General features: G+C 41.1%; 1 protein-coding gene across 5 annotated transcripts in view; it reads left to right on the top strand.

The window, feature by feature from the left end:
* zeb2b (zinc finger E-box binding homeobox 2b) overlaps window positions 1-24,909 on the top strand; it is a 71,818-nt gene that overhangs the window by 33,943 nt on the left and 12,966 nt on the right. For 2 of the 5 annotated variants that reach the window (XM_051111983.1, XM_051111986.1), the window contains 3 exons: window positions 17,990-18,253; window positions 22,201-22,269; window positions 24,646-24,840. In XM_051111983.1, the coding sequence (XP_050967940.1) occupies window positions 17,990-18,253; window positions 22,201-22,269; window positions 24,646-24,840 (528 nt within the window). Of the gene's footprint in view, window positions 1-5,116; window positions 5,151-17,986; window positions 18,254-22,200; window positions 22,270-24,645; window positions 24,841-24,909 lie in introns of those variants that run through there. The other 3 variants (XM_051111985.1, XM_051111982.1, XM_051111984.1) reach the window with 2 other exon arrangements.

Below are 24,909 nucleotides of genomic sequence, written 5' to 3'. Positions count from 1 at the left end.
CTCCCCCTCACTCTGTTCATCTCTACTCAACTTCTTTTCGCTGGCATTTCTACCCTGCTAGTATTTTCTCTACGAGCGTTTTGCAGTTGTTCTGCGATTTCGGAATGAGCGCGTTTAGATGTTCCTGCCAAATACTATGCAACAACAGGCACAGATCCGTTCGCTGACTGTTCGACCTTCTTCCGCTCAGAATCCATCCCGGCCCAGTGAATCCTACAGGAATTCATGACTGGAGAGGTTGTACAAGGTCAAGTGCAACTCCGAGCCGCACCTGTTATGTTCCTTCTAACTATGTTGCATGTTTTGCATTTGGCATGCATTTCAAGACATACATTTGATTTGGAATAAAGACTCTAACAGGGGTTTTTGCAGTGATGCAATAGGAAAAACATTTAGAAGAACCACTTTTCAGTGAATTTGCATTGATGGTTGCATGTTGAACCTTTAACATCCGTGGATCTAAAGGTTCTTTAGATTATTTAAAGGTTCTGCAAAATGGAACTGATCACTGAAGGGTTCTTTAAGGAAGCCAAAATGGTTCTTCTATTGCACTGCTGCAAAAACATCCTTTCGGAACCTTTATATGTGTGTATGCACAGTCCCAGGGAATCGAACCCACAACCTTGACATCGCTGGGACGTCGCTGTCTTCACTTCCTTTTGCATTTCGACACACTCTGATAAAAGCGGGTTTGTATTTTGTTCTCCAGCGAGTCGGTCGTGTCGGGTTCGAGGGCCAGCGTTCCCTCGTGGTTTGATTCAGAGCGCTGACAGGAAGCCGGAGGGGCTGTTGACTCACAAATCCCTGCCGTACGGTGCTCGGAGGAAAACGAATCTGACCTTCTAATGTTACAACACCTCCAATTTCTTCACTTCTGTCTGCCACACATCTCTTGTTCTCTTAAACGGGCCACACGGGTCCATTCAACTAATCGGATCTGTTCCTCAATGAGTCTGATCGCATCTCTGAGCCAGTCATAGTTGGTTATGATTTTGCAGATGCTCGTGTTTCAGATATAGTGGTAGTAACCCAATTTGCATAGTACTACAGTGTCGTAAGATTGCATCTTGATACTAAACCACCCCTTTCTTGTGGATAATATAAGCCAAGAAGCATGCATGGATGCACACTTAAAAATCCACAATACTTTCTATGTAATACTATCTATACAATCTACTATCACTAATTCTAATCTCACACATTTAGGATCGATACTACAGATACTATTTAGAATGGATACTATGCAAATTGGGATGCCGCCAGTTTGGAAACAGCATGCTAACATGTCCATCTAAATCCTTCTGCAGGATGCAGTATTATATCTGAATGTATAGGCATGGTTGTTTTATTTTGTTTGTTTGTTTTTTATTGTTGTTTTTGCCTATTATAAAAAATATTTCATAATTATAAAAAATTATAAAATTATAATTTTGGTTACTTGTTGTATTCCATCTGGTTGCCAAGGCCACCTTTATCATTCATCATATTAAAATAAAATTTAAAACAGAAAAAAAAATCTAGACATAAAACACTAGTAAAAATCACGAAAACGCAACAAAATCACTACAACTACAAACTAAAATTGAAATGAAAGCAGAAATTGTATTAAAAAAAATCAAAATAAAAAATGTAATAGCATATCAGTGATACTAAAATAACACTGCTTGTTTGATCAGACTGTCATTAAAAATAATTTTTTTAAACAGTGGAGTCTATGCATTATCACTTCCTCATTTTATTCCTGACTTTATACTTAGTGGCCAACTTCTGTGTATGGATATTGTGAGAAGATCAAGCACAGAATTAAGTCTTGAGGAAGTGATGTGATGCAGCATGCAGAATACATGGGCAGAATACATTAAGTAAGCTAGTGCTGTGTTCCGAACAAAGTTGTTGTGAGTGTTAATGCACAGGACAGTGCCTTGATCTGTATAACGGTCCAGCTCTGGGGTCACTCCCATTTTAACAGTCCAAGAATTTCCTTCGTGAGGAAAAGTAAGATTTCTCTGTTCATCTTGTCTAGAAGTTTGAATTATTCAGATATTCAGGAAGTCTTGCTCTCGCTCTCTATCTTTCACCCTCTTTAGTGTGTGTGCGTGTAGCTGTACAAGCTAAAATTGCTTCATCATGCTAAAGTGAGGTGAGCATAAATTATTTAGTTAAACCTGAGGAAATCACTCCTCTCTCTGGGAATTTGTGTCAGTGTAGGCTGCTTAAATTTCAGACAGATGGACACTTTCTCTCCCGCTTCAGGACCGTGTGTGTTTTCAGTGCAAAATAATGAAATAAAGACAAAAACCGACAGTGAAGATCTAATGTGAGGAAGTGCTGTCAAAATTCACTGTAGTGAATCTGTAACACTTTAAAAGCAGAGAGTACTTATTTGCATATGATTTGACACAGATAAACTGCACTGAGCTTGCAAGCGTGCAAACACGCACACAGTTGTGAAGTGTCGTGTTCGGATGCTCGTCCTTCATGACGGCTGAATGCACGACTCCACCTAAATTTTCACAGGAACAAAACAACACGATAAGGCGCTCGTACCTCGAACCTCTCTGACCTCACATGCACCGAATCTGTGTCTCTCTCTTATCTCTCACATACAGCTCAAAGCCTAATACAAAAAGCCTAGAGGCCCCACCTCTCCCTCCTTTTGTGTTTTTGGTTTTTACTTAGGTTAACAGCTAATACTGTACCTCACACTCTTAACACATGTCTAGTTCGTCTACTTTTCTGTTGATGGTGGTAGTTCAGAGTAGTCCAAATGTTTGCTTTTATTTTTCTTAGCCAGTCATAGTTACTTTTGGTTTTGCAAATGCTTGTGTTTCAGATATATTTGTATAATGGCAGTGACTCAATATGCATAGTATTATAGTGCAATAAAATTTCAATACCACCCCTTTCTGTTGATCATGTAAGCCCAAAAAGCATGCATAGATGCACGCTCAAAAATCCCCAACATAGTAAATTGTAAGAAGCCCAGATAGTGTGTTATCTTTTATTTGCCTGCACTAAATCTAATCTCATACAGTAATTAGGATGTATTATTTAACTTCATTCCACATAGTTTGTTTTCATAATCTGTTCCATGTCTGAAACAACATTCCTTTTCAGTCATCAGTTCCTTTTCTTTTCCAGCCACCATTCAATCAATTCCTCAGAGATAAATTCAAACCTCGGCCTACATTTGTTTTCCTTATTGCACGTTTAGTTTTGAAAAATCACAAAGTAAAATGGTAGTATTAGTAATGGTACTTACTGAAATAGGTTAAGATGGCTAGCTAGCTATAAAATTGCACAACACTCCCATTTTATTCAGACCAGAATCATTAGAATACGTTTTCGGCTTCTGAAGTTGTACACAGGAACTCCCCAGGAACCTTGTAAACTAGTTAAAATGGCAGTTGAAATAACACAGTGGAAGATCTCAAGGAATTCTGGGAGGCAGCGTCTCCTCGCGTGTGTTTCCTGTGTTGGCGTTGGTGAGAGGTTAGGTCACATTTTCACGTGTGTTTTCAGAAGGAATGAAGCGCCGGGTGCTCGGCCCAGTGGAGGGAAACAGTTTCTCAGGGCGAGAGATGATTAACTGTTATCTCAGCACGGATTTGACGTGCGCAGCTCCGCTGACTCAGGTAGAGTCTACGAACGCTGCACAGGAAATGAAATTTCTCCCCCGTCCCACCAGGACAGAGTATAATCCTCTCGACACAACCAGATTAGCACTGCCGCTAATTGGTGACAGCTTCCTCTCTGTCAACCTGTTTACCACGCGTGCAGGTGCGTGTGCGCGCACGTCTGATTTATTTTCAAGCCATTAGAGAATAAGGCCACGTTTGTGTGGTGCTAAGAGGAGCTGCGCTCTTATTTACTCTAATATCCAGGTCTTGTGTAGAGAGATGTTGTTGATTCTGTTGACTTTACAGAAGGGAGAGAGGCGTTTTTGAACATTTTATACTGTGAAAAAACATCTTAGCTTCAACAGAACAGAGGTATTCCAGAGCTCCAAACATCCCTGATCAGGAGCAGACAGTGTGTGTTTTACTCGGCGGGGAGGTGCTGGGTTTTTTTTTTACATGAGATGCTAGGAAAACTCTTGCTTTTGTGCGTCTAATGGTCCGTTGGCACCTTGAGTTCTGTAAGAAGCCAATTTGTAGCGGTGACAGAGCTAGCGCGTGTGCGGTTAGCGTAAGGCTACCTAACCACCTCGGTTCAAGCTGTAAAAGGCTGATTAGTTTCTTTCTGCCGTGCCGCAGCTGAGTTCCTGTCACCCACACGGCTTTCATCCTCTCACACCTTACACATACACCAGCACAGATAAGAGCCGCGGTAACAAACAGGCTCACACACATACATAAACCAAAAAAGAAACAAGCCCGTCACAAATAAAAGCTTTCAGTAGCGGCGGCCTTTTCTGTGTGTCCTCTCACCTCACGGCTTTATCCTGCTTTTTCCCAGGTCCCCAGGTGGATGTCCCTCTCCGTCCTTTAGCCGATTGATGGAGCTCTGGGTTATTATGGGTGTCAGTAGACGCTCTTTAATAAAGATGAGCTGGTGGGAGGCCTGTGATACTGACAGAACACTGTCCTTCTGAAAATAACAAAACATCCAGTGACGAATGGCATACACTTTCTGTTTCAGATTATATACTCTCTTTATTTAATAAACAAGATAGATAGATAGATAGATAGATGGATAGACTTTTTGCTGTAGATTTAGCAGCGGAGCAGCTTCACTCCTGAATCACAATGCAGGAAACACCGTTATGGGTTTCCTCTGCTCTAATTACCTGTTTTGCGTTTGTTAATGGTGATAGCAGGAGTGCCTCATATCTACTGCTGAAAGAGAAGAGGTTTCATTATCAGCTCTGTGCTTAAAAGTCTCCGGCGCTTGGAAGTTCAGGAAAGCAGGAGAAGATGAAAGGCTTTTGTTAAAACATCTGCATACTCCAGGTTTCCTGTGACCCAATGAAACCCCCCGGCCCGGACCAAATCACTCCCGTCTTCCTCTCTCTCTCTCTCTCTCTCTATCTTTCTTTGAGACAGAAAAGTAAACCCTGCCGTTGTTTGATTCTGTGCCGAGATGGTGACAGGAAGCAGGAGGGGAAAACAAAAGACCTCCAGGGTGAGGGATGGAGGGAGAATTATCAGGTTGGTGACGGAAAGTGCCAGTTTGCCCGACTACCATTTTTTTTTTCTCTTTTCGGATAGAGGTCCAAATACAGTTTTTCTTAGCTCCGGCACAATCTGCTTCCCCCCCCCTCCGTGATGACACAGTCTCGCGTCCTTCAGTGGGCAGAGGGGTGGGGTAATTAAAGCTTTCATTATTGTGTTGCTTATCTCTCTGGAAGGAGAAACGTGAAAATCCCCAAACAAAGAAAAGCGTGTATAAGATGATTATGGTGCGGTCTAAGCGCAGAAATATCGAGAGAAAAAATGGTTCCTTGCACTTTCTTAAAGCAGGAGGAGTGTGTTTATGGAGTTTGTTGGAGGATTAGATCCCTGTTGGCTTAGTTTGGAGAAAGCAAAAACTTAGCAGTTTGGATTTTAGCTGGACTTCCATCTCAAAACTCTGTGGGGCGAATTCACTACCATTTTGTGGCCTTTTTGATCATTTTTCAGTCCAGCTTGATCGACTTGAAAATGTGTCTATTTTAATGCAAAGCGCCTGAGATAAAAAAACATCTTCCAAATGCATAAGTCACTTTAGCACAAGCATACCTTCATTCTATGTGAACAAGGATTATTCTAGAAAGTAAACAACATCATGAGTGAGCACAGTTCGATGTTAGTGAATTTTCCCCCCATGTGCATTTTCAGGGTTAACAGACGCACGTGGAAATTCTTTCTGGTAGCACATTTCTGCGAGTTTATACAGAGCAAATAATGAAGGCAGTGCTTAACAAAGACTTCCGGTCTGTATAAAGATCTGAGAGCAGCCGCAGGGAATTCAGTTCAGACAGGAAGTGCATCGAACGGCCAAGGAGAGGGAAACCTCTGACCCGGAGACCCGTCAACTGTCTGGGAGAACACACGGATGGCTCGCAGGCGTAGACGCGGCCCCGGTGTGTGCGCTCGTGTGTGTGTGTGTGTAGAACCGCTGAGAAAGCGGGAGTCCATAATCACAATAACGTGTTTAACGTGTAAACTAGCGAGAGACGGATTATAGCTGTCCGTGGGAACTGCGAGGAGGCGACAATTCAACTGTTCACCTTTTTCTCTCCACATCCGTCCTCATAATGACCTGTCTATTCTTCCGCTGTCTTTCCTTACCTCAGGCACCTTGCCTCCATTTCTTCATTGCATTTCCCAATTAGGCTTGTACTCATTGTTAGTTTATTAGCAATGGCAGGGGCTCCACAAATGTGTTTGCTGATATTCACTTGTTAATGACCAAATTCAAACCCTATTGAACGGATACGCAGCTGTGAGAGGCCGCTAATAATAGCCTCTCTGAGACAAAAGATGAAGGAAATGGCATTACAGGGGCGTAACAATAGAACTCCATTGGTACTCTAATGGCATGGCCTTTCATTTAGAAATTGTTTCCTTTTTAAATTCTTTGAGCTGCCTGCATAAATCCCTGTGCTCAGCGGAGGCATTTCTGCAGGTCAGGAGCGTGCACGTGGGAACGCATTTGCGCGCGCTCCCTCTGAAAGGTATTTCCACCTGGGGAAAGCCCTCCCCGCGCATATCCTTGCGTTCGGCTGCACGTTAGCGTAATTTTAACGAGGCAGGTACTGTTCATTAGGGCAGAGGTAAGGGGAGGAAAAGTGAGAAGAACAAACAAGTCGAGGCATTTGTTCGCGGTGTAATCTACACATCAATTATCCTGCTGAGCTAATTAGCACCTAGCCGTACCCCAGGTACCTGCACTCTCGCAAGAAACGGCTTTCATGCCTGTGATCAAAAGAGAACGGCTCGGAGGGAAACGCTCGGAGAACTGAGCCAGAGAGGTGGACAGGACATCAAAACTTCCACTTTTACCCACTGAACTGTGCTGCGCAACTCTCTGCGGCCCCTCTGTATACCTAAAGAGATCAGGGAACGCTCAATTATGTAAGGAACATGCCTGCATTGTGGTGCACCACTGGCAGAAAGACCAGTGCTTTGATGCTACCTTTTCCTTATCCTTAGCAAACAGTACTGTGGCGAAAATTTACATTTAAGTCTTGTTTTCATTTTGTGACACGTATTTTCTTACGCATTGTGACATGGATCTGAGTGTAGTGGATTATTGAAAAAGAAACAAATGTAGAATAGTTCATGAGCTGTTAATAGATATGTGAGCATAAGTGTTGGGGAAAGTTACTTTTAAAAGTAATGCATTACAATTTTACGTTACTCCCTGAAAAAGTAACTAATTACATTACTTAGTTACTTTTTATGGAAAGTAATGCGTTACATTACTTTTGTGTTACTTTTTAAATCTGGGCAGGGCTTGCTTCTTTGTTTTTAATATAAAACAATTCTAATATAAAAGCCCTTTCAGCTATAAAAAATGAAGCACAAATGTTAGTTTAAAAGTAATTTTTGCTTATTAGTATCGTTGAATTGCATCATCGAAGGTCAGCAGCAAAGACACTGGTTAATAAAATGGGAGTAAATGTTTTATTTAACATATTTAATTATTGGAGGGTTACGTCACCTTCTGAGTTATTTATTTGAAAAAGTAACTCAGATATTTTCTTAGATATTCAAAAGTAATGCGTTACTTTACTAGTTACTTGAAAAAAGTAATATCATTACGTAACTCGTGTTACTTGTAATGCGTGAGCATCATATCAACATTTCACAGTGCAGGCTGCACGGATGGAGTTTAAATGGAGTAGATGATTGGAGAAGTCCTGCATACATCACCAGAGAGTAGGTGCAGTTATGACATTTAGATAGTCTTTTTGAAACATATGCATAGATGATGTTTTTGCAAACAAGATCTATAACATTCATTTTGAAAATTGATGCCAACTTTTTGAAATAAATGTAGCCGGTCAGCATGCATGTTGGGTTTTGTATGCTGGTGTTGTATGCCAGTTTTTCCTATTCCAGCATGGAAATTTTACTATTTTTTGTTGCTGTAGCATGACTATTTATATCAGTATATTTAAAATGAAATCAGCATTACTTGATATGACTGCTGTTTTCCAAATATTTTTCAGTTACAAATGTAGATATGATCTGTTATGCAGTGTAGGTCATTGTCTCAACATTCAGCATATGAATATGAGCATCTTTGTCATGCTAACGGCCTCCGTTCCGCAGCAAAGGTGCAGCGTGCTGTTGTGTTTAAGCGGCCCAGCTGAAGATTAGGCTTAAGAGAGGCGCATTTAGCATAAGAAAGCTTGGCGGGGGGTCCGCCAGCGTGCCGCGGGGCTGTCTGTCTCAGGTCGTTATTTGGGTTGAGTTGCGCGCGGGTCTTGTGTGACAGAGCGTGGGGCGATCGCAGCATCCAGCTCTAATTAAACGCGTCAGTGTGTTTCTCAGGATGGCAGTGAAAAGGCAGGTGAGAGAACACACTGCAAATCCAATGTCTTTGTGTGTGTTTATGCCAGGCATAGGGACGTTTACCAAGTCAAACTCGCTGATGGAACATCATGCGGGAAGTAGGTAAACCGACCGGTTGAGTTAAACAGCTTGCTGCTGGTGTTCGTCAGCGAGCAAGGGTTAATTGGGCTGTGTAACTGTGTCAGGTGCGTGTGGGGCATCGGTGGCCCCGTCGGGCTCTTGGGGGCCCCTGTTGTCACCAGGGCCTCATTTGCTGATTGGAGAACGGAGGTAACAGGATGAAAAGGGGCTGTTTCCTGCAGCTTGTTTGATACCTGGTGGGGAGCTTTTCAGGTGACAAAGACCCCGAGCGGTAGGGGGGGAACAGATGTGTTCTAGCCTCTCATTAGCATCTGAATGAGCAGCTCAGATTGGGCTGGCCGGGGGGTTCTACCTCTCACCTGGATAGTCCTGCTCTGATCTTTATACCATCTGAGGACCTCTGCCCCCCCCGTTCCCTCTCTCCGTCTGACCCCCAGCTGGGCGCTGGCAGAGTTTTATGACAGTAATCGACCTGAGCACAGATGCTTTTCCCAAAACCTGCCCTCGCACGGATTTCACCCTCTCATTGTGCCCGAAACGCATCAGGAAAATTCGGCCCCACAATGAATGCGACCCCCCCGTGACCCCCTCGCCGAGGCCTGGAAGACGTCCAAGAGGCTGTTTTCACCCCCCGCCCTGCGCGCTTTATTATTTTATTAATTTTCCATTCATACGGACAGAAAGGCCTCCGTATTTTACAGCATCAGGTTGATAAATGGCGTTTCCTTTTCTTCACTTCTGACAGACCCAGAGAAAACACAAAAGCCTCTGTTGCTCTTTCTTTGCTCGTGAGATATGTTTCAATATAAATTTTGTTACCCAAATAGACCCAAATGAATGAGGATTGCAGCTCAGATCATTTGTTCATGAGAGAATTTAATGAGAGTTTATAGTGAGATCTCTGACTTTTGATAGCAGACTTTGGTATTTTGGCAAATCTGAGCACAGTTTGAGACAGATGTGAGAGTACTGGGTCTTTTCTCAGGAGGCTAATCTCCGTTTGCTCTCCATTTGTTCTCACTGCTGTCTAGGTGAAACGCTTCAGATCTCATTTGGCTGTGGGGAACAATGTTTAGGACCAAGATGTTCTTTAGAAATGACTTGTTGTGTGTTCTTCACCTATGTGTAAACACAACCGTTTTATTTCAAAGTGTTTGGTCATGCTGATCTTCAGGTGGGACTCTGTCGGACAGAGATAAAGGTTTTCTTTCCAAAGGTTATTCTGCGCTGGACTGCGGGCCAGGAATGTGGTGCAACCTTGAGTGGCTCAAAACGCTGTTCTCAGCGTGTACTTATCTCAGGGTCCGCCTGATAGTTTAACACCGCAGAATAAGAAGGAAAATATATATACGTACCGAACTCAGGACCAAGTGCTACTCTGTTGTTTTTGCTGTCCGTAGAGACTCATGTAAAGACTCACTCTATTTGCTTTGCCTAACAGACGTTCCTGCTCTTATTGTGAATGATTCATCAGCGCAAATTATTCCAAAGAAAAGAAAACACACCTTACCTTTGTCTGCCATATGCTCATTCTTTATTTATATCAAAGCAAATCACAGTCAAATGATCCCGTTACAGAGTATAATTACATCTCAGACTGTGTTTAGCCATTATTACTCCAAACACACAGTAATCTGCTCTGACAGAGCTATATGTTATTGTAGCACTCCTATTAATCTTGCAAGAGGTGGAATACATTTGCAAAAGCAGATCGGGGAAATACTCTATATAGATGTATTGATGTTTTAATCAGCTGTGGCAAAATTAATTTAGCCATGATTGCTTACATTTGAATTTGCATGTACTTAGTGCGACTTGTTTATTTTGATAGATTCCTGTTTTATTAAAATAGGTCGTACGGCCCTTTATCTCCAAAACATGCCGTTTTTCTGCTGTGAATATCTCTGTGTGTAGTGTGTTTTCCTGAAAGCTGCTGTGTGGATGAGATCGGTTCTCAAGTGTGCTCCTTAGTCAGGGTCACAGATCGTGATTTTTACAACCCTAGGTTTTTCTGTCCATTGAAATGAAGGTGCACATATAGAAGGCTCAGTAAAAGTGTGTGTGTGTGTGATGCAGAGCAGATCAAATGCCTCACCCTTATTAAATAGTTTCTCTGGCTGATAACACTGCTCTGTGACAGCCGCACCCACACAACCCCACAACACAACATACTGCACCCGTCACAACATACTGCGGCCGTCAGCGCATTCCACTACCTGGCCGTGTGAGAGAGAGAGAGATACAGACAGACAGACAGACAGAGAGAGGAGAGGGGGCAGGGAAGGAGGCGTCCACCGCTTCAGTGTCTTTGTGTCTGTCTGTTGTAAAAAAGCGTTTGGGTGGGGAGGGCAGAGAGGCGTTTACCCCGGGAAGAGACCTCGAGTATTCCACTGAGAGAAGATCAACTGCATTAACAGACCTTATTACACGGCTCTCTGGGATACTCGATTGTGATTGGTCAATGGCGGCATTCTGCGGTTAAATATTTGAACTGTATTTTAATTTTTTTCTGCTAGATTGTATCAAGTGATTTCCTACATAACTTGTTTGAATAGCAAATTAATCAGTTCACAAATGATTCAAAGATTCATTTGACTCAGTCCAAAAAAATTCTCAGAATATTTTTATACTTTTATAAATTAGAATTTTTTTGTTTTCATGTTTTAAAAATATTAGGGTTAAGTTTTATATTTTATTTACATTTTATATTATTATTTTGCAAACATTATAGGAATGTTACATTTGAATTTTCTCTAAACATTCTGAAACAAAAAATGTTTAAAATACAAAAAATGTTACAGTTTCAACTGACATGTTTCAGAAATAAAACGTTTCATGAATGATATACAAATAATGTTTTTGAGCTAACAATTAGAGAGAACCTTACTGATAGCGTTCCATTAACGTTTGTCAAAGTTCTGAAAACGTTTTTTTTTTAGCTTCCATGCTCCAATTGTAAAAATAAATTCTAAACTGTTTTATATAGTGAAATAGATATGTACCACTTCGTTAGCCCTGTATAGTTTAATGAAGTACTTTTAAAGGGACGTTTGACTGTAGTTTAACTTCTTTAAATTATGAGTAGCTTCAGAAGCCGCAGGTTCGTGTAGCTCTCTTGATGAGTCGAGATGCCTTTGTGCGACACGTTCGATTCTTGCCGCATCATTCTAGGAGTGTGTTTTTCAGGTAAACACCAGTGAAAGACTCCTGTGTCTGTGTGTGTACTCGAATGAATGTTTTAACAGCGCTCAGAGATCAGCTGCAGTCAAATACGCACTAAAGCGATCACAGCTGAGGACTTTTTGGAGTTGCATCAATATTTGATGAGCAACCTGGTTGAAAAGAGTCGAGGAGCATTTTCACGTTCCCTCATCCTGTTCATTCACCGCAGCGGCACGTAAACGGCCCCATCTGAACATATTTAGGTGGGAAGACAGCAACAACCCCGAGAGCAGGTGTCGTTCTGTTCCTCTTTTATATTTATACACGTTTATGGAAAATATAAAGCGGGAAGAGAAAAGTGAAGCGTGCTGAACGTTCGCCTCATTCACCGCCGAAACGACCGCCGCATAAAAGGCCCTTTCAGACGAGAGAAAATAAGAAATTGTGCGTCTTTGTGCGAGAGAAGTGGCGGTGTGCCGGGACTGGGGCAGAAAGCGTTTTATCCCGCTAAAGGTTTTGTGTGTATTTGGTTAGTTACGGCAATTACGGTCACTAACTGACAGCCAAACGCATGCGGGAGAGCGAACGGGCCGCCTCTGTGCGCAACACTCACTGTCGAACATCTGCTGAGAGATTTGCATATTAATTAACCCATATTAACTCTAATTATTCTGGGAAATTATCAAATAAATTAAATTTTCTAATTTTAACCTTTCCTTTGCTTGACGGATGTGAGAGCCGGAGATACCCCTGTTACCCCGCGCTCACCTGCACAGATGCCCCCCGTCCTCGCGCCGACGTCTCTCCTCTCGTCTCAATTCCCCTTTGCACCAGGGCTCGACATGAACGATTTTTTTTTTCTATTTCTTTTCTGGGCCAGAAGTTCACATTTGGGCTTGCCCTGCCAACATTTCCATCCACTGCCCCTAACACAAATAGGATAAACAGATACTTTTAGAAATGCATTTTTATGTATCAACATTTTTTTTTTAGTGCAATTTTTTATTTAAAAATGTATTCTGTAAATAATTGCGAACTCCCCCCCGTGAATAACTTGTATTTATTTTGAATGAATTTCTGTATTACTTTATTTACTAAATATTTATATAGCGCTTGTCATAATACACATTGTTCAAAAGCAGCTTTACAGAAAATTGCATTTAATGTATACATTTACAAACACTTGCTGTAAAAACATTTGATTTACTACTTTATTTTGTAAAAGTTTGAAAGCAGCTTTACATGAAATCATGATGTTAATGTTTGTAACATCTTAATGCCTTGTTGCATTTAAGCAGATTAGAGCTGGAGAATAATATAGTTACATTTTGCAGTGATATAAACAGAGTTGAGATTTGCTATATATTGCCCAATGCTGTATTGGACATACTTATATCAATCTTTATGTAAAGAGTTGGGTGACAATATAGTTACATTTTGCAATGAAATGAAAAATTGCTACTTATGCAATAAAAAAAAAGTGTTGTATGCATAGAAAAAAACAAGGCTTAAGCATGTGTACGTTATTTTTAAGATGCAGTGATGCGTTTTTGGTCAGTTTGGCCGAGTCTCTCTCACGTTGGCTCTGGTTTTTCTGTATTGTTGCCCTGCGTGCACAGATTTTCTTGCGTCATTTATCCCGGGGTGGCCGAGAGATCTTTTGTGTGCATGTTTTTTCGTTGGCTCATGGATCGAGAGGGGGGCGACCCGGAGCAGCACAGATGGTGGAAGCGAGCCGGGCCCGGCCGGTCCGGGCCGAGCAGCTAAACCTTCAGGCTTTCCAGCCTGTTGCTCCGGCCCTGCAAAATAAATGGGACTTTAATTCAATTAGAGTCCGGCTACTGTGGCCGCCTCACGGCAGAAATTATTGAACATATCCACCCCCTTCCTGAAACACACCCACTCGGGCCGTCCTGGATCCGCACACAGACACAGGAGTTGTTTTACACATCGCTGAGTTTCTCCATTCACTGGCCTCTCAAAGCTGCTTCACTCTTTCACTCGTCTTTTGTTCGCTCTCGGCTGCTGCCCTTCTGTCCCTTTCTCTTCACCACACCACCCCCTTTTCGTCTTTCGCTCCCTTTCTCTTTCTTTCACTCTTTCTTTTTTCTTGAGGCGTTGCACGGCTTCCCCAAAACCCCCATATCAGCCTAGAAGAGTTTCTTATGAAAACAATTCATGGAAATAAAAGCAAACTTTGCTTGCAAGAGAAAAAGATTGTTGTTTTGATAAACATTATAGCTGCAAATCATGCTTCTCCTGAGAAAAGATTTCTGTAATCTCACATGTGTCTTCCCTTTTAGATGAGATTCCAAACTGTGCTCAGATTTGTCTGAAACATTTCTCAGCAAATGAACTCGTGACACATTTGTGTCTGTTTTTTACTTAGAAATTGGGTGAAGAAGAGACTTAAGTTGAGATGCATAGTTGCATCTCTTGTCTCATCAGCCATGAAAAGCTTTTGAGCAATAACATTTTCTTTTAGGGTTGCATACACTGCCATTAGAATTAATTAAAAAACAAAACTAGTCTTGCAGTTCCTTCTTGAGAAGAAAAATAGTTTTTGTTGAGATGAAAATTATTTATAAATGATTTAAAAATTTGAATAAAATTGTGTAACACTTCATAATAAGTTCCCATTAGTATGCATTAACTAACAATGAGCAGTACATTTGTTACAGTATTTATTCGTCTTTGTTAACATTAGTTTAAAAATGCAACTGTTCATTGTTAGTTCAGGTCCATTAAATAATATTAACAGATACATCTTTTAATTAATACATGCTTTAGGAGTATTTTTCATTGTTCGTTCACATTAACCAATGTACTTCACTAAAGTTAACTGTTGTAAAGTGTTTCCGAAAATTCTTCCCTGATAGATTATCATTGGGTTTTACAATCTCTTAAACCTGAAGCGAAAGGAAAATATGAGTGTTTAAATGTATTGTTGGAGCTGAAACACTCACGCCTGAGGCGTTCAGGTGATCTGCATGTGTGAGGCGGCATGCGGAGGGCCAGTTATCTTCAGCACGGTTCACGTCCCCTCCCATTAGCCCTGATGACACGAGCGCAGTGTGTAGGTTTACCTGCGGGGAGTCTGTCACCTCCACACACACACACAGCATCAGCTCAGGGCCACGGGCTCGTCTCTGGGCTCATCTAGCGGCCGTGTGTCTGTGTCGGACCGTGCTGTGAGGCCCTCAGGTTGGGCTTGTGTTGCAGAGTAAGAGAAACCCACCCTGGAGCATTTGGGGAATTTCAGAGGTACAGACTCGTGTGGATTACTGGATTCAATGAAACGTCAGAGGAAAACAAAGCAGCAGGATATGTTTTGTCTAATTTTGTCTGCCTGTATTTCTGGCTTCATTTTAAGGCCTTTTTACAACTGACATGAGAAACCATTGGATTTTAAACAGATTTTCCAGCTGATGATGACTTGGAGCAACACTGAGCTTTTTCTTTATGGAAAAATGGACAGAATTTGTGGTTTGATAAGCACAGTTTTCATGACGCATTTCCTTTTTTAAACAGGAAGCTGAGGTGAGGAATATCAAAAGACTTGCCACTTTTCCCTTAGGTAACGATAGTTTAGTTTATGGCAGATGTTATTAGGTGGAGAGCAGTGTTATTTTAGTATCGATACACTGTTATAGTTTGTGTCAGTATTTTAAATAGCATTTTGTTTTTTCTAGTTTCTGCTTTTTACTTTAATTTAAGTGAAAGTTTTAGCATTTTTGTTGTTTTTTTTATGTACATATAGTTTTTTCAATTATTATTTTTTCTTTATTTATCAGTTTTAATACTAGCACTTTAGGTAAAACTAAATTAAAATGGTACTTTTTTTTTGGTTAAAGTTAATTTCAGAGAACTTCTTCGAATAAAAATTTGAAAGACTTTGGAGGGTTTTTTCTGTTGTTTTGCAGGAAACGCAAGACTCTTTTAAATGTGCTTTTTTTGTTAGCAATTAGGAGTGAACATAGTTCTGCAGCTGGTTTTGACACACTTTTAACGTCTTTGAATAAGTTCCTTCGGTTTGTAGTCATCTAAGTGCGTGTTTGCGTGGAGAAAGCGGCCATCGGAATCAATACCATCTCGCGGCCCTGCGATTATCAGCCGCAGAAATGACAGGCCTGTCTGCGAGCGGCGCGTAGGTTAAGCCCAACATTAACGGTGACTGGGGCAATTAGGAATGTCATTTTAATTATCTGTGGCATCGGAGTGAGAGATGTTCCTTTTATTTGTTTGAAATCAAAAGCAGAGGAGCAGGTAGCATCGGCGCGAGAATGGCAGCCGTAATCGCCTTTGTTCCCTTTGACACTCGCAGAAGACGCCAACGAATAGAGAGTGTCATCAGAGGAGAACTTAGCCGGCAAGTAAACATTATCGTTTCTTTGTGTCTGCGCTCTGGAAACACAAAAGACTGATTAGAGATGAGGTGAGGAATCACTGTAATGGCTGCCGTGACATTAGCAGGTTGGAATTATTGTGTTGAAGAGCACAATACCGGCGTGTGATAGGCTGTCTGTCAGCCAAACAATGCTCTCGCTCCAGAGTTTTTACTCCATCTGAAGTTCCACCCAACCCATCATTATTTATCGGCCTTTTCAAATCTTCCAGCAGCGAGTACAAAGTTGATGGATTTTGTTTTTAACTTCTCAAGATGTCATTTCTACTTTGTAGAAGCTCTCTCTCTCTCTCTCTCTCTCTCTCTCTTGCTGCTCTATCTTTCTCTCCGTCTGTCTCTCTCTTAACCATTTTCCATAACCTGTTCATGAACACATGCTCACTCATTTTGAGAACTTATTATAACATCTAAATGAATTTGTGCCATCACAGATTGCTCTAATGTGATGGTCAGGAGTTATATAAATGTACAGTACCATCCAAAAGTTTGGGGTTCAAACCATTTTGTCATGTTTTTGAAAGAAGTCTCTTCTGGCTGCATTTACTTGATCAAAAATGCAGTTTGCTATGTGAGTATCTGTTAAAATGTAATTTATTTCTGTGATCAAAGCTGAATTTTCAGCATCATTACTCCAGTCTTCAGTGTCACATGATCCTTCAGAAATCATTATTATATGCTGATTTGCTGATTCAGAAATATTTTTGATTATTATCAATGTTGTGCTACACAATATTTTGTTACATTTTATTTTTCAGGATTCACAGATGAATAGAAAGTTTAAAATAACAGCATTTATTTGAAATAGAAATATTTTGTAACATTGTTAATGTCTTGATCATCACTTTTGATCAATTTAATGCATCATTGATTAATAAAATAATTGATTTCTTAAAAATAAAATCTTATTGACCCCAAACTTTTATGATGGTAGTGTATAACAAGAAAATAATTAATTCACTGTAAACAATGAAATTTATTCTAGTTTTGCTGGAGTAGCAGTGCAGTTCAGTATAGAATCAATCAAATGATTTTAGTTTCATCAAGCAATTGTCGTCTTGAAAACTTGTGACCGTGTGGTTAAAGCGGCCGATGCGAAGCTCATATTTTCGCTCTAAAGCCTCCTTTTCTGTGGTCAAACTCGTGGAAGTGCTCCAGCACCGGCAGCCTGTCCAGAAATATTGCGTCCGGTGGCTGGGCGTGTGAAGGGTGTTTTGAATGTAAATGTGTTGAAGGTATATCTGGACCACACATCAAGTCTGAATGTCTCACTTATTCTTTTGGCTTTTCTATTCTTATTTCCTCCCTCCCTCTTTTTCTTTCTCTTTTCTTGGGTTCTTTCTCTCACAGAGAGCATTACTCAGTCTGAACTTGCCTAAACCCTTGTGGTCACACCTCTTGAAAAGGTTTTGTTTCCCCTGTCAATTGGTATTCAGCCCAGGTCACATACGCACACACATACACCGTTTTCATTTTAATTTGCACCTGTTGTGCAGTTGTTCGGGAGGCAAGTGCAGACCAGTGGATTAGCCAAAGATCATGTTAGGAACAGATATGCCTAGTGTAATCTTTTTGTCCACAGGGGAATGTTAAGATAGACTTCGCTTTGTGTTTGTGTGTGTGTGTTTGTGTGTGTGTGTGTGTGTGCTGGCATACTCTCACTCACCAAACCTAAACAATGCACAGATGAAAATAAATATAAATCCACGTGGAAGGCCTTTTTTTATTAACTCATCCCAGAGGAGCTTAGCGCTCTTTCATAGTTGATGAAGCTCAAGTGATAACTTGCGTAATAATCTGCAATACTGATCATCTGTTTGCATATGTGTTTTTTTGACAGTGTTGGACTATGAGAACGTTGTAGAAACCGGATCAGAGACGGAAGAAGAAGACAGACTTCTGGTGTCGGAGGAGGACGGACTGCTCAACGGGGCGGGGAGTCCAGTCAGCCTCGTCAATCATGAGTCCGTGGCTCCGCCTTCGCCGACCCTGGGTCACACACTGCTGAGGAAGACTGTGGATGATGAAGATGATATGAAGGACAGTGGAATAGAGAACGTCTGGCACGAAAACGACTTGCTGAGTGCATCAGTCGATGGTACCGGTGAGTGCTGCCCACTTCCTTTATGAAAACATGCCCTTGCCATCAAAGACACACCCTCTCTTATCTAAGACACACCCGTATTCATTATGACACACCCTTTCCTCTAGAATTGTATGTTATCTTAGACACACCTTCTTTTTACTCAGATGCCCATCTTCTTTTAGACACACCCTCTCTCCCTCTTAGACACACCCCTTCTCTCTTAGTCACATGCATCATCTCTTAGGTGCACCCTCTATCCTTTTAGACACACCCTCTCTTCTCATAGACAAATCCCCTTTGTTTATAGTGATGCACATTTTCTTAGACACACCCTCTATCCTTTGAGACACGCCCTCTCTTCTCTTAGACATGCCTGTCTTATCTTAGCCACACCTACTCTCCTTTTAAACACACCCCCTCCCCTCTTAGTCATGCACATCGTCTCTTAGACACACCCCCTCCTAAGTCACATGCATATTCTCTTAGATGCACCTGCTCTCCTTATAGACACACCCCCTCCTATTATAGTAACACACATTTGCTTAGACACACCCTCAATCCTTTTAGACATATCCTCTCTTCTGTTAGACACACCAATCTTATCTTAGACACACCCCCTCCCCTTTTAGTCATGCACATCTTATCTTAGACACACACTCTTTCTGCTTAGACACCCCCCCTCATTGCATAGCCACACCCATCTTATCTTAGACACGCCCCTCCTCTCTGTGTGTTGTCCCTGCGATTGTGTTGAAACCTGCTGTCAACTTCCAGTGCAACTACAGCAGAACGCTTCTCTTTAATTATCACATAAGACCAGTTTCTTCCTGTAATCGTCGGAGGCGCATGCGGCCCGGTTTGCAGAGCATCATTGGTAATTGCAGTAATAGCAGAGCGTCGCGTGTCCGTGTAAACGTGGCTCCCGGTTTCCTCCTGCAAGCATCATTGGTGCGGGAGGCGCAGTCAGAGACGCAGAGAGATAAATACTCTTAATGAGGGAGAGAGGTAATCATTAAGGGAGGCCAGGCTGCTGCTCAAGTCATTAAGAATCTTAAATGAAATTTTTATTTTTATGATAGCCATTTACATGTGTAATAAGAGTCAATGATTCTTAGAAGCGTATGACAGAAACATAGGAGTGTGAGAGCCCATGGAAGACAGACCATCTAAATGAGCACTTCTTCGCTATTCATTTCTGCTAATGAACTAGCTGTGCACAGAGCCGAGAGAAAGAGGAGGCGTTCGCTAGTCTAAAAATTTAATACGCCCCAAAAAAAGCCGGGGTAGTGGCATTAGGAATACTATGAAGTCTGATTTTCCTTCAGGAGAGCAGCCGGCTTCATTATTTACAGCGGTTCGGAGAATCCAAGCATTTTCGGCCGTCTTTAGTGCAGGATTTCTCACACTTCCTTGAACTCAACACCCCTTTCATGACCCCAACTGTTCGAGATGCCATAGAATACCACAGAAATGGGGATCAGGGCCGCCCACTTTCATAAGCCCACATCCACTGTTATACATGAGACTAAAAAAACACTGAATGATTTTTGTTAAAGTTTTAGTAATTTTGTGTTTTTATTATTATTGTTATTATTTTAGTTTTACGTCTTATTATTTTATTTATTTTTTTATCTAATTTTATTTTATTAAAGTTAACTTTTATTTTAAAATAACTTTTTTTATTATTATTGTTATTTTAGTACAATGTAGAAAATGAGAAATGTTTTGTGAAGTACCTGAAATATAATGTTAATAAATTTTTGTTTTAAATGTATATATATTTTAATATTTTATTTAGGTTAACAATTATTATACTTCAGATAACTTTTTTGTGTGTGTTTGTTTGTTTTCGTTAATGATAATAACCCGGCCCTACACTCTAAATCAACTGCAGTCCTGTGTTCGCAATTACAGTTCTTGTATATATTTGAATTTTAAGTAAACAAGTCTCAAAGTATACTTTGATAGGCAGTGATATATTTGTTGTTATTATTTTCAACATGATGCCGTAAATACTGTTGATAGAGCTTAACTCATATTGAACCCGGAACATTCCTTTAATTTGATAAACCCTCTTGGAGCCTGAATGTCTGTGATTCCACTGTGTTGCAATTCCATGATGTGTGTGTGTGTGTGTGTGTGTGTGTGTGTGTTGTGATAAAAACCACGGCCATGTTTCTGCGCTGCTGGGGTGACGTTCATTAGCTCCGGAGGAAGACGCCAAAGTCTCTCTCTCTCTTTTTCTCTCCTTTGTGTGCTCTTTCCAAACTTGTGGGCACTTTCCTTCTGCGTCTCTGTGTTTTTTCTCGCGTTTGGTGCCGGAGTGTCTGCACTGGTACCTCAGCACATAGCTCTGTCCTGAGATAAGCCCAGCACGCTCTCCCTCGCTCTTTTCTTGTCTGTTTGCTCCGGTCAGTCAGATTGCTGCGTTGGTGTCGTCCTTGACTCGCTCTCATCTCCCATAATGCCCTTCACTAGTGTGTGACATTGTTATCACTGACAGAGTCTTTAAATAAATCACCTGCGTTCCTCCCCGCGCCTGCCTTTTTGTTTTCCCCTCTTTTCTTGTATTTCGGACCCTTCCAAGGACCTCAGAGAGTCAGGAGGTTCAGACGGGAGCCGTGTGTTTTCACAGAGCACGCTAACGGCCCGTACAGACGTGAATGTTTTGAGAGTAAACCGTATGGATGGAGTGAAATCATCAGGAGGAATAGATTCAACACGGGTCTCCTTCAGAGGCCTGTTTACTCACCCACCACCTCAAAACTGATTTATCAGCCTGAGACGAGAGCACAACTCCCTTGGCTCTCCAAACTGAGGAGGACTAGCTCACCTCCTACTGGAATATTTGCCCCGTGGTCCCCCGAAACACTGATAGTAAAACTGACAGAAACAAGGAGAGAAAAGAAGAATCTAAACTGTGGATTCCAGTAAAAGCGCTGTGCAGGAGAATGAAACAAAAGATTTCGGAAAAGATCAAGAGAACTTGGAAAAAAAAAAAAAAAACTCAAAAATGAACAGACAATGAATTTAGTAATAATAATAATAATAATAATTATTATTATTATTATTATTATTATTGTTGTTGTTATAAAAATAAAAATGAATAATAAAGTAGTTTTTAAAAATAATGTAACGTACTGTAGTTCTACAACAAATGTTATTGTTTGAATAAATTACAATATATAAATTATAAAAATAAATTCTAAGGTGTTGAAGCAGTTGAATTTAAAACACATTGTTTTTTATATAGTTTTATGAATGAATACATTTAATATAGCTCTATGAACTGACCTTCACAGTGCGTTTACATTTATGGTACAGTACTATTTATTTATTTGTTTATTATTATTTTTTCTTTTATTTATAAGTAATGTATATTTATTTAGAAAATAGAGTAAATTTTAATTACATGTTGACTTTGTAGACAGTGATCACCAGAGAAAAGTTGATGAAATTCCATCAAATAAACCATCTGTTATTAATATATGTTCTCAGGTAACTTCATCTTTTAACAGGTGAAAACCCTGATAACTGATCCTAGAATGATGATGTTTAAAGCCGAGAGTTGATGCAGTGGTGTGTTTTTCATGATGTCAGTGGTTTAATTAGAGATGCAGTGTTTAGTTTGTGTGTCAGAGACACGGAGCAGCAGCGGATCAGTGAACTGGAGATCAGAAGACTCGTCCTCACCGTCTCTCTCTCTCTCTCTCTCTCTCTCTCTCTATCTCTCTCTGTGTTTGCTTGTTCAGGTGGATGGAACATTCTTGAGCTGATCTCTGAGTTTGCTCTCGCTTGTTTCCCAGCGCGCTCTGCTCTCTGTGTGCGTGCGATTGTTGTCAGTGTAAATAAGTGGGTCATTTTGAGTCCTACACGAGATGCAGAACGAGACGTTTTCTGTCCAGATGCAGTGTGTCAGTGAGCTAATAGACTCTCCTCTCCTCCTGTCTGTCTCTCGTTTACAGATGAGATGAAGGGAGACTACGACACTATGGGGCCTGATGCCGCTTTAGAGCCGGTTGGGAACGGTACAGGTGAGTCATGTGACCATGGTGATTTTCTGTATTGATATAGAGTGCATTAGTGTCACCTACGTTTCAGTGGCACTTGTTCCGGAAGTGTTTTTCCCATTCATTTTAAAAAGAGTTCTTTGTTAAAGCATTATAAGCAATGAAACAAGGTTTTATTCAAAGCGAAAGGTGAAAGAAAATCAGACAAAAAGACAAGACTGTGTACTTGATGGCAAAAACTATTTCATTTATTTCAATTCATTTAAAGTTGTTGATCGTATCTGTAGAAAGAATATATTTTAAGTTCATTGCAAAATATGCATACATGCATATGTATGTTTTGAGAGCGCAGGAAGACCCGATTACATGGGAGTGGGCGGGGCTAAAGCACTCCTTTCCTGCTGCCACCTTCTGATTGGTGGAATTTTCGTACGTTTTCCGTTATTAAACATGGTTAATTTAAAAGTTTTGACTTAATATGAACAGATTGGTTCAACACAAGCATATACTATTGATTATCAATCTCAGAGCACACAACAGGTCTGTTAAAAAAACAGTTTCCCTATGAAGAAAATGAATGGAGATTTACTTGCGGAACCCAACTGTTGTGCTCTATTAGCATGTCTGCTATCAGCTTTTAATGCAATCTGAAACCTCAAACTTAAAATCGACTCCACTGCTGAGATTTACGCGGCAAATGCACATCAACAGCGTTGATCTGAATCCACAATCATCCAAGTGATTCTTGCTCCCTGTTCGACATCATCGCACACACACACACAAGGGCTTGTTTTATGAGAAACAGTGTTAGGCCGTGTTTGAGCTGTCATCGGTGATGTAGTTCAGGAGGAAGGATGTGTAGTTTTAATAAAGCTTTCTAATGTTAGACACACACTCTAGAGATAAACAGCTCCGCTGTGCGGCCCACGATCCTCCTCTGCAGGGAGGGCCGTTCTCGGCTCGAGCGACAGTAGCGGAAGGAAAACATTAGGACGTCGAGTTTAGAGCGCTTTCTTCTGCGAGCGCGAACTTCCCCAAATCGCATTTCAGGCCAAAATCTAATTTGTGCACAAACTCGATTTGTTTAGATCATGTAAGCCGCAAAACCCACAGCAGCAAGGAGCTAAACGCGTTCATTTGTCGGGCCGCGGCGCTCACGCGTGTTCACGTGAATGATAGCGAGGCAGGTCTAGTAATGAGAGAGGAGGGAAATCATTTGCTCTGTTAAATAATGTTAAAGGGCTGCCGGCTCTCTGACATTTTCAAGACATTTTTGACAGCGACACAGCCCAGCGGCTCGACCTTTGCACAAATGAGACGATAAAATGTTTACTGTCAGACAAACCTCACTACGGAGTTTATACCTAACACAAGCTCGTCCTAATTAAAAGGTAGCTGATAAAACTCAAGCTGAACATGCACTGCTGTAATATTTAACTTGTCTGACGAACGGGTGAGAGCTATTTATTCTCTCTTAGATAATATTCTGTTATATAATAACGTAGAACACCTTCGGTTTCCTGTATCTGCTCTTGTGGAGAAATGATGTGGAGAAATAATTATGGCACTGTCTTTGTGTCTGTTTTGTACATACACTAATTTTCCATATGAGCACCTCCCAGAGCAAATTTTATTGCTCACAGGATGTTTTTTCACAGCTCACTACTCACTTCTCAGTTATGTTTCATGTTCTCAGATGTTTCTCCTAAGATTTCCAACTGAGTGAGAGGTTGTGATCCAAAATGACTTATACAGCTTATAAAATGAATGTGGAGAGCAGCTCAGGTCATTTGATGAGAAATGTTTTCGTTCATATCGAGAGTCACTGGAGTCGTTTTCTCATACGTCTAAGCAGCAGCAAACTTCAGCAAAACTCTATTCAATCTCATTGCTGTCTTGGAGAAACAATAAAGAGATTTAATAATAAGATGAATAAGATGAACAAAAACACACAGCCTCAGCCCTGTTGTGTCTTCACATTAAAATTTCCCCTCATTTTTAATGCAATTATCAGAATCCGCCTAGTTAGGAGGTAGATTAGAGAAATAGGAATGGATGTTGGGATTACGACATACATTTCTGCTCCTTGTCTGACTGCCTCTAATACATTTAAAAGTAGAAAAAAGGGTTTATCGTTAAAAGCTTTTCCACAATTCCAATGGTTCTCCTGTTAGATTAAGTCATATTTCTTATTTTAGTGGCCATTAGGTGGCTAGATAAGGCAGTAATTTAGACGTATCCCTCCCAGAACGTTTCTCTAATGTTCCCGCGTTCTTTTTTATCACAGCTGCTGCCGCATGTTTCTGCCACCTTCCAGTCCACCATATTTTTTTTACATGCAAGCAAGAATCCAGGTTTTATTTAAACACATTCTCTCTCTCTCTCTCTCTGTGTTTCTAGTGAAGAGCGTTCACTGCGCTACTGAGTTTGAGGATTTCTTCGGGAAGCGCAAACTGGTGGACACTGAAAGTCATGTGGTCAGCATTGCCGAATACCTCCAAAGAGGAGACACAGCCATCATCTACCCCGAGGCACCGGAGGAACTCTCCCGTTCCCGCCTCGCCACGCCCGAAGCCAACGGACACGAGGAGAACGGTGAGAATGCCGGGCAGCTGTTGCTGCCGTCCGATTGGCTGCGTGCCGAAGTGTTTACCTTTAGAGCGA

This window comes from Labeo rohita, chromosome 6, assembly GCF_022985175.1.
Source record: "Labeo rohita strain BAU-BD-2019 chromosome 6, IGBB_LRoh.1.0, whole genome shotgun sequence".
In the NCBI taxonomy this organism is placed as follows: Eukaryota; Metazoa; Chordata; class Actinopteri; order Cypriniformes; family Cyprinidae; genus Labeo; species Labeo rohita.
This window is presented reverse-complemented; position numbering and strand designations above follow the sequence as displayed.